General features: G+C 46.7%; 1 protein-coding gene across 2 annotated transcripts in view; it reads left to right on the top strand.

Moving 5' to 3' along the window:
• Positions 1 to 10050, top strand: part of NANS (N-acetylneuraminate synthase) — a 31684-nt gene that overhangs the window by 21224 nt on the left and 410 nt on the right. For both annotated transcript variants that reach the window (XM_082404153.1, XM_082404154.1), the window contains 3 exons: positions 4478 to 4577; positions 5386 to 5540; positions 8185 to 8451. In XM_082404153.1, the coding sequence (XP_082260279.1) occupies positions 4478 to 4577; positions 5386 to 5540; positions 8185 to 8451 (522 nt within the window). The remainder of the gene's footprint in view (positions 1 to 4477; positions 4578 to 5385; positions 5541 to 8184; positions 8452 to 10050) is intronic.

Genomic DNA, 10050 nt, shown 5'->3' on the forward strand with positions numbered 1-10050 from the left:
AGCCTCCATTTCCTTTTGTGTGTGAACAAGCTGCTATCCAAAGGCTCTCCCTGCTCTGTTGTCCTGAGCCAGCATAGAATCAGAGATAGTGTCACTAAGGTGACTTGGATCTGGGATGAGAACTTTCCTGTTCAGTCCACGTTTCCAGGCACCGGAGCTCCTAGATGTGGACTCTGAAGGGGGTGCATCTCCTTGCATCTGCTCAGGAAGTCACTTCTTTAGGTCTTTCCCTCCCCAGTGGCTTTGAGGTGGGAATCAGGAGCAGGCGGGAGAAGGAGAGGAGCCTGGCTGGGTGTTGGTGGCTGGGGCTGACTCTCCGCAGGTACCCTCTTGGTTTCTCAGGAAGCACTTCTCTTTGGTGTATAAACGCGTGCTCTGCGGCCACTGTCTGAGTTCAGGTCCTGGTACTAGCGCTTGCTCAGTGGGCTTGGGCTGGTCATGTAGCCTCTTTGAGCCACACGTGTCCAATCTGTAAAAACGGGGTAATCAAGATGCCCACCCCAGAGGCTGTGATGAGGACCCAGTGAGGTGAGCTGCACCCACTGAATGACAGCTGCTCTGTTGCTTAAAACCCTTTTCTCTGCTTCACACTAACGGGGCAGGGAGGCTCCCCTCTCCTAAGAATGCTGTTTGTTCCCCACTGGTCTCCTGACTGACCTGGGCATAGGCAGGAAGGAGAAATGCGTTCTTAAGAGCCTTTGCAAGAGTTAATTTGCTTTGCCGGCCAGGTCCCTTTGCCGAACCAGCAAGTCCTGTCTACCCGGCTGTTGGAGGTGGGTTGGTTCCTTGTTCTGTGTTTACCTGGCAAGTATCTCTGAGTATTTACCCACCCAAACTTCCTTATAGACAGTAGGCATTTATTGAGTGCCGATCTTCTCCACTCTGTGTGCTGTCCTAGGGCCTTCTTTGTGTGCTGACGAAAGGTTAAGGCATGGTGGAACCAACTTTGTGAAGACCAAGAAAACTGCCAGGGCACACGGTCAGAACTGCACGGAGGCGTGTGGAACTCGACTGAAAGGAGCAGAGTGTCTTTGATCAAAATGGAGGGTTCTGTTGAGAAAGCAAATGGGAGCCGTGACGTAGAGGTGGCCCCTGGAGACCCATTCCGGTGGAGCCGCCCTTCCCTCCCAGCGCCTGCCTCCACGGTGCCCCCTTTCCTCCACCACCCCTGCCACAGGACACCCCCTGCCTACGTCGTGGTGCACTCTGACAGGGCCACCGGGCTGAGGGCAGGTCCAGCCTTTATGGCTCCGTGCTTCCCCCCTCATCATTTCCTCACCCTGGGCAGCTCTCCAGCACCCCCTGTTCTCCCCAGCTCATCACCACGGATCCAGAAACCAAGGGGAGTGGAAGCAGCTCTAGAAAAATCCCAGCTCCACTCCTGTCGTTTCTGTTACCCCTTAGATCAGCAGGCCCCCAAATTTCTCATGGGACATGATGTGGAAAGGGGGTTCTGTGGGCACACATTGTGGGAAGGGGGCTCCTCATTAATTCATTAATTTAGAATCAAAGCCCTTTCCCCAAATAAATAAGGGTTCTGAGTAGAAGAAGTATGGGAAACACTGTAAAATAGCTAGACAAGTGTATTTACTCTAAGGGAGAGTCTGGCAATGCAGCATTTTACCCAAACCAGTTTGCTGGTGGGACCCTTTTTTGTGTGTTTAACCCAGTTGGATGCCCAGGGAGGGTCATACTCAGTTGAGTTCCTTTCAGACAGACTCAGAAAGCCTTTGTGATGTGTGGGGTGGGAGGGAGGAGAAGTTGTGAGGCTGCCTGGTTGCATTGTACCCCTAGATGGAAGGAGGACAGACAGCAGCGTGGGCAGGGCTGGAGGAAGCCAGGGAGTCCACAGAGAGAAGGCAGCCACTGGCGCTGACCTAGCCTGAGGGGCCCTGGGCACAGTAATATTGCCACAGGATGGAAGGCTAGCATCTTCCAGATTACTACTGAAGTTGGCACCGTTTGCACAGATTAATCCAAAATGGCAGTTTTCTTTTTCTTTTTTTTTAATGCTTAAAGAATGCTTTCTCTACTTTATTTTTAAAATTTTATTAATTTTTGGCCGCGTTGGGTCTTTGTTGCTGTGCACAGGCTTTCTCTAGTTGCAGCAAGGGGGGGCTACTCTTTGCTGAGGGGTGTGGGCTTCTCATTGTGGTGGTTTTTCTTGTTGCGGAGCATGGGCTCTAGGTGCGTGGGCTTCAGTAGTTGTGGCATGCGAGCTCAGTAGTTGTGGCTCGCGGGCTCTAGAGCGCAGGCTCAGTAGTTGTGGCGCCTGGGCTTAGTTGCTCCGTGGCATGTGGGATCTTCCTGGACCAAGGATTGACAAAATGGCAGTTCTCTAAATGGCCACTAGATGGGGCTGGCTCGCCAGGAGGGCTGCAAAACGAGATGCACCTTTCTCCTCCGGCAGGAATTTCCCCTTTTCCTCACTTGAAAATTGTAGAGCTCCATGCAGATTTTACAATCAGTGTAGGTAAGCTTTTTTAAAATTTTTTATTGGAGTATAGTTGCTTTACAATATTGCATTAGTTTATACTGTACCGCAAAGTGAATCAGCTGTACATATACATATATCCCCTCTTTTTTGGATTTCCTTCTCATTTAGGTCACCACAGAGCACTGAGTAGAGTTCCCTGGGCTATACAGTAGTGTAGGTAAGCTTTTGCAAAGTGTTTTTTTTTTGCATTTGGCCCCTCCTTGCCCCTATGCGCTCTGCACCTCTCCTGAGTGGGCTCATCCATCTCTTTATGCCCTTGGGGACTTTTTCATCATGAGCCGTGCTCTCACAAATAGAGCATTTTTACAGACGAAAACTTAGCATAGCGTTTTCCCTCTTAAAATAGAAAACACTCTTCATCTGCCAGATAGAGTGAGAAGGGTGGGAACATTAGACTTTGTTCACGAAATATATTAAAAACAAATGGTTTTCAGTTCCATCTTAGGGCTGGTTAACAGTATGAGAGATACGTACACAGGAGAGAGTGACATAGAAAACTGTGGAAGGGAAGAGAGAGACGAGGAAGACATAAAGCTGAGGGGGGAAGGCAGTGGTGGCTTAGCACCTTGGAGGGGAATGGCGCCTGGGCCATCCTGAGAGGTGTCTCTTAGACCGAGGGGGTTGCCTTCTGCCTTTGAACTGTTCACTGGCTGGTTGGTCACTCTGTATGAACCACCAGCAGCTCTAACCCCTACATTATTAGAGGATTAACATATGAGGAAAGTGATTCTCTCAGTGAGACCAGTGATTGGAGTAGCTCATCACCTGCTGGGAAGATGGACGGAAGCTCAGGCAGTAGTGGGTTGATTTAAAGAACCTGCTAGCAGAATTACCTTCTCATATTGTTCCTTACCACACCCGAGCCCTTTGGATTTTCATGCTGGTAACCTTGCTACTTGCTACTCAGAGTATGATTCACGGAGCAGTAACAGCAGTGTTACCCAGGAACTTACAAGAAATGCAGACTCTCAGGCCCCACTCTAGACCAACAGAATCAGAATTTGCATTTCATTTGGGCAAGATCCATGGCAGGTTCGTGTGCCCGTAATAAAGTGTGAGAAGCACTGACCTAGCTAATCAAGTCTTCCAAACTTACTTCTGAGACTCAGCCAGCATTTTAAGATAGATGGAACTTAGATATTGGGAAACGTTCCAAGACATTGATTCGCCCTACTTCTGATTTTCAACTTCAATTAAAAAAAAAATAGTAATGAAAACAGTAATAGTAATGTAAAATAGTAATTTTACAGCAAATTGAGATTTTACTCTTAAAACTTGTGGTCCACTGATTCCTTCAGCAAGCATTTGCTGACATTTGCCAATTTCCTGAGTGTTATTGATGAATCCCAGATAAGGATGGTGAAGGGCCCTAGAGAGGTAACCTCAAACACTGATGTTGTGTCCAAAAAAGTGACTGAGGTTCGTTTTTTCTGTGGGCAGCATAGTTTGAGGTCTGAGAGGGCTTGGGTTTGATGGGCCCTGTCAGCTGTGGATCAGTGTGTCAGGGCTAGGCCATCAAACACTCCATTTTTTCTATTTTTGGCAAGGATTGAAATGGCCTCTTTTCCCGGCTGTTGGGTCCTGAGGAAAGGATAAGGCCTTTGAGGGACATTCACTTGCTCAGTGCCTGCTTTTCTGGGTCAAGATTAGGTCATGACCCTTTTTTGTTTGTTTACTGGGGCTCCAGGCCCCTGGGGAAGGAAGGTCTGGCCAGGGTTCCGATTCTTTTCCAGTTTCTCATATCCAGTGTGTACCAGCACGCAATGTTTGTTGGACAAATGGATGGGTGGATATGAATGACATAATGTTTGAATTTGAATGACATGACTGATAACAAATCTGTGTCTGCTTTCAAGTTGTTGAGAGAGTCCCTCTTGCTGGGCAAGAGGGGTTTTTCTCTTCATATGTGGCTCCTCGCCTGTCTTGAGGACAGTGATTTTGAACAATTGTGAAAAGGAGCTCCCTCTTGGATTTTTGTAGATGGCAGTTGAGTTTCTGCATGAACTGAACGTTCCATTTTTCAAAGTTGGATCTGGGGACACTAACAACTTCCCTTATCTGGAAAAGACAGCCAAAAAAGGTGAGTGTTTAATTTTTGTCATACAATCTGAGTCCAGACCTTCATATTTTTACCCCACTAGTAATAACCCACTAAAGGAGTCTCCTGAAGACAGATTTTCCAGTCAGCATATACTCCCACTTTTTCATGTGCTGACTTGAAAGAAATGAAAACTAAGACAGTTTCTTTAAGAATTTTTAAATTAAAATTATTTTTAATTTCTAAGAAAATATTTATATAAAATTAAGGATACGACAGTATGTGTAAAACTTCTTAGAGGAAGCTCTGACTTTGAGAAGTATTCTGTAGGTATAATATCCAACCTCCACACATCACAGTTTGTAAAGTGGTTTTACAACATGAGTGATCTCACTTGATCCTCATGACAATCCTGGGACTGAAGCAGGTCATATGATGATGATGCTTTCTACTTACTTCACTGACAAGGCATCTGAGACCACACAGCTAGGACGCTGGCCGCCCCGGGCCTCACACTCTTGAGTCTGGGGCAGTGCTCACCCTACCACACTGTGCAACCTCTTAATCCAATGAGATGCTCATCTTTATCTAAAGAGTGTGAAATTCCTCTTAATTGGGTTCACTTTGCTGAACGATAATGTTATGGGGGTGAGGGGAGTCTACGTTTCCCGTGGTTGAGGACAGGAACCCACCAGGCTCACCTCTGTTCCCCCACTGTGGCTGGCACAGTGCTTAAGAGATGTTTGTGGGGTTCAGTAGAGTGATGAAACCAACAGCAGGGGTGTGCTTAAGGGAGAGTCAGAACCCCTAAAAAAGAAAGTGATGATGGTGTTGGTGTTGGGTCCCCCAGGCCGCCCAATGGTCATCTCCAGTGGGATGCAGTCCATGGACACCATGAAGCAAGTCTATCAGATTGTGAAGCCCCTCAACCCCAACTTCTGCTTCCTCCAGTGCACCAGTGCGTACCCGCTCCAGCCCGAAGACGTCAACCTGTGCGTCATCTCGGTGAGTCCGAGGGAGGGCCCTTGTCTGATTGGGCCGTTTGCTGTGGGGAAGATGCAGCCCAAATTCTAACCAGTCTTGACATGCTTCGTGATTCGAACATCCTTTGACAGTCTTGCTGTTGCAGAATCAAATTAGAATCAACTATGCAGTTAAGGAGTCAGATACATTCTAAAGATTATAAATTATGTTAAAACCAACCTTAATTTCTCTCATTATAAAATTTAAGGGGGAGTCTTCATAATTGTCCATATACATTTTCTTTACCTGTGTGTATTGGCCATCAGCGGTCCCTCTTCTGTGAATCGCTGGCTTTCTTAGTGAGTTGTGGGTTTGTTTTTGTAAAATATACATATGATTTACCATCTTAACCATTTTTTGGTGTCCAGTTCAGTGGCATTAAGTACTTTCACATTGTTGTGCTACCATCGCCACCATCCATCTCCAGGACTTTTTCATCATCTCAGAGTCAAACTCTAAACCCATTAAACACTAACTGCCCATTTCCCCCTCCCCGAGCCCCTGGCAGCCATCATTCTGTTCTGTCTCTATGAATTTGACTACTCTAGGTATCTCAAATAAATGGAATCATACAGTACTTGCCCTTCTGTGTCTGTCTGCTTTCACTTAGCATAATGTCTTCAGGGTTCATCCATGTTGTAGCATCTGTTAGCATTTCATTCCTTTTTAAGGCTGAATAATATTCCATTGTATGTATGTACCACATTTTGTTTATCCAGTCATCCGTTGATGGACATTTGGCATGGTTCCACATTTTGGCTATTGTGAATAATGCTGATATGAACATTGGTGTACAAATACACCGTTTTTCTCCATATTGACAAACAAAATACCCATTTTGTTTTTCAGTGGGGGAGGGGGAAATGGGCAGTAAGTGTTAATGAGTATAGAGTTTGACTCTGAGATGATGAAAAAGTCCTGGAGATGGATGGTGGTGATGGTAGCACAACAAAACCATTTTGGGATGGTTCCACATTTTGGCTATTGTGAATAATGCAGATATGAACACTGGTGTACAGAAATCCGTTTTTCTTCATATTGAGTTGTAGGAGACCTTCTTGAAACTTCTGGCTTTTCCTGCTCTCTGTTATTTACCAGTGCTCTGATTCTGAGTATCCTTGAGGGTCAGAGTTGTTACAGTGACAGCTTTGAGAGAGCTTTCTCTCTCCCAGCATTTTGTCTGTTCCACTTCAGTCGGTTTACAGGTGACGAGGTCCAGTCCTTACTTGCCTGAGATCTCACAGCAGCCTGGTGGCAAAGCTGGACTAGAATTCTTTGTCTCTTATTGTCTCGGGCCATCTCTATCAATTCCTCCTGGTAGCTCCCGAAACATAATTAATTGGAAATATATAGGTGTGTAATTATCGTACAAAAAACATTATAGTAAGAGTAGTGGAATTCTAAATATATACACACACACAATCCTGATACTGCAATTAACCAGTTTTCCTTTTATATTTTTCTTTCATTACCGTATATGACATTCTGGGTTTTTTTTTCCCCCCATGATTATACAAGCTCTTATTTTTCTATAGAGTCTTCATATTTAACTTAAAAAAATATTAACCTTTTTTGAAATGACACTACTCTCTTTTTAACTAAAGTTTCTGTCCCTCCCAGTTTTGTAGTCTTTTCTCCATTTCTAGCTCATCTCTAAATCATGTTATTTTTTAAATTTAAACATGGTTTAAAAAAAAAACTCAGCCCTGAAATATATAACATAGAAAGTGAACATCCTCTGTAATCCCATCCCACAGAGATTACCATAATTAACGATTTAGTGTGTCTGACACCAAATATTTTCCTCAGTTTTCTTCCTTTGTGAAGTGTGGTCCCCATATCCCTTCCGTCCCCATATCCCTTCCATCCCCACCCGAGGTATGCTCACATCCTCTCTCTTTAGAGCAGGGCACCGTCAGAGTTAAATTGCCAGCCCACCCCCCCAGGCCCAGCCTACCCGTCACAGCAGGGTGAGTCCTCTGACCTAGCAACCTGCACTTCTTTGTCCATCACACACCCTTAAGCCTGGTTTTCAAGGCCTTTGCCACTCAGCCATCCTTATCTTCTATTAATTCCCATCTGGGTCTTTCTGCTGAACTTAAGCTTTCTGGTCACCCTCACTGACAAGGCTCACTCCACTTAGAATGTCTTTCGTCACATCCAGTGAATTATAGATAACCAATTAATTAATTATTTAGCATTCCTACCAAAGGATTGTTTTGAGATTGGGCTGTATGTATTATTGATGGTGATATTTGTGCATATAGCATACTTGCTTTCAGCAGCTCAGGCTAATTAAATGTGACAGATGCTTTTTGAATGGGTTTAGGCATTCGGTTGTAGTTGTTATTATTCTTCGTGGTTTGCGCAGTGTGAAACATTCTTCAGATGTGTTCCTGGTAACAGCAGCCATTATTTTTGAGCATTTACAGTGTGCTGAGTGCCCTCCACACGTTCATAGCAGCTCCCACCAGGTACTGCTATCCCTGGGAAGGAGAGACTCAGAGAACCTTGGAGGCTTCCTGGAGCTTACTGGGCCTCAAACTTAGATCTGCCTGACTCTGGAATGTATGCGGAAAGTACCACACTATTTAACTTTTCTTTCCTCCCTTTTTCTATTTTAAAGGAATATCAGAAGCTCTTTCCTGACATTCCCATAGGGTATTCTGGGCATGAAACAGGTATAGTGATATCCGTGGCCGCAGTGGCTCTGGGGGCCAAGGTCTTGGAGCGTCACATAACTTTGGACAAGACCTGGAAGGGGAGTGACCACTCGGCCTCGCTGGAGCCTGGAGAGCTGGCCGAGCTGGTGCGGTCTGTGCGCCTCGTGGAGAGGGCCCTGGGCTCCCCGACCAAGCAGCTGCTGCCCTGTGAGATGGCCTGCAATGAGAAGGTGGGTTCTTCTGTCCTGCTGGGCGCCACTGTTGAGAGGGGCCGCATGCGCTTACCTGAGAGGTAGTTGGTACCAGCCCTACCTGAGCCCAGGCCAGTGGACTGATGCAGGGATGTCGCTCGGAGCCTATGAGTTTTTTGGGGGTTCATATTAGCAGTGGGAGGAACTTGTTATTTAAGGAACTTTAGCTGTTTCTCTGGTTCCCTGGCATCATATTACAGTTTTCCATTAAGTCTCTGAAGCCTCTGGCCCCAGCGCTCTAGACCCCGGGTAAAGGGGGGTGGTATCTGGGGCCTTGTGAGGCACGTGGGTAGGTCAAGTGTGGGGTCCCGGGGAGTAGGTAATCCTTGAGGGACATCCAGGCAGAGGGGTCCCGTGAGGCAGTGGGAGGAGGTTCTGTGATATGTCAAGGCGTCCCTAAGCGTGGGAGGCACTGGATGGATGGGGGTGGGCTTGTCACGGGGTTGGTGGGGGATGACACAAACGTTCCCTCAGGAGCAGTTTGAGCTGTGCAGCGTTAACCTTCAGACAGAGGGGACGGGGAGGCCCACGAACCCTGCCTGGCACACTGACTATCTGGGCTTCCCGGAAGCCATGGCCTATACCTGGCTCGGCCTCTGAGTCTAGAGCCAGGCGTCCCGGGGCCGCCAGGGAAGCAGACACTCCTCAAACGCTGCGGGCTGTCTGGGCTGAAACAAAGATCTAACACCAGGCCCGCTAGAGGAGTGCTGTCTTTTATCCCAGTGGGGCCTACTTGCTGCCCTCAAATTAAAGATGCATATACACCAGGAAATTAAAATAACAGTAAAAAGAAACAAACTACCTTATACAAGAAAAGGGGAGAGAATTGGCCCAGAAACTGGAATGAGTTATAGCAGTTGAGCACCTAATTTGGTTCTGAGCCTCCTGGCTCCCTGGGCAAACAGTGAGGTACCAGAGGATGCAGAATCTGATAATCATCCGCCAACAGACCTTTTGTCCTGGCATAAATTCCAGAATTGATTCCTTGGCCCTTACCTGGAAGATGCAGAGTATTAGACTAGATACTTTGTTGAAAAGCATCTATGGACAAGACCTAGAAACACTGGTCATGAGCTTCAGGTCTCCTTTGTTCCCCTCACCTGCCCAGCCTATCTGCCTCTTCCTAAGAGGCCCCCTTCCATACTCAGCATCTGTGCGCCCTCTGTATTGCTATTGTACTGAGCAAGGAGGACACAAGGTTTGTGTCCCTCGAGCAGTGGGCCAGGAGTCAGGAACCCCAGGTTCTCATCTTGGCTCCTCGCAACCTTGGCCAGCTTACCCGCCCTCCGTGGACCTCTGTTTCCCCATGTTTAAAATGTGATACTGAACTGGACGATGACAAAAGCAATCATAATTTTTATTTACTGAGAGCAGTCTATGTTCCAGGTAGGTTACATACATTATTATCACTAATCCTTGTAGTCATCTGACAGGGTAGAGACACTGTTATTTCCCATTTTACAGAGAAACTCAGCCACAGCTTGTACCCAGCTGCCTGGGATTCGGATCTGGCTCTCTTTGGCTACATAACCTGAGTCCTTTATTATAAAGGCCCCTCCTCTGAATCTCTGAGTCCAC

The sequence above is a fragment of the Balaenoptera borealis genome (genome assembly GCF_965194805.1).
Source record: "Balaenoptera borealis genome assembly, chromosome: 8".
NCBI lineage: Eukaryota > Metazoa > Chordata > Mammalia > Artiodactyla > Balaenopteridae > Balaenoptera > Balaenoptera borealis.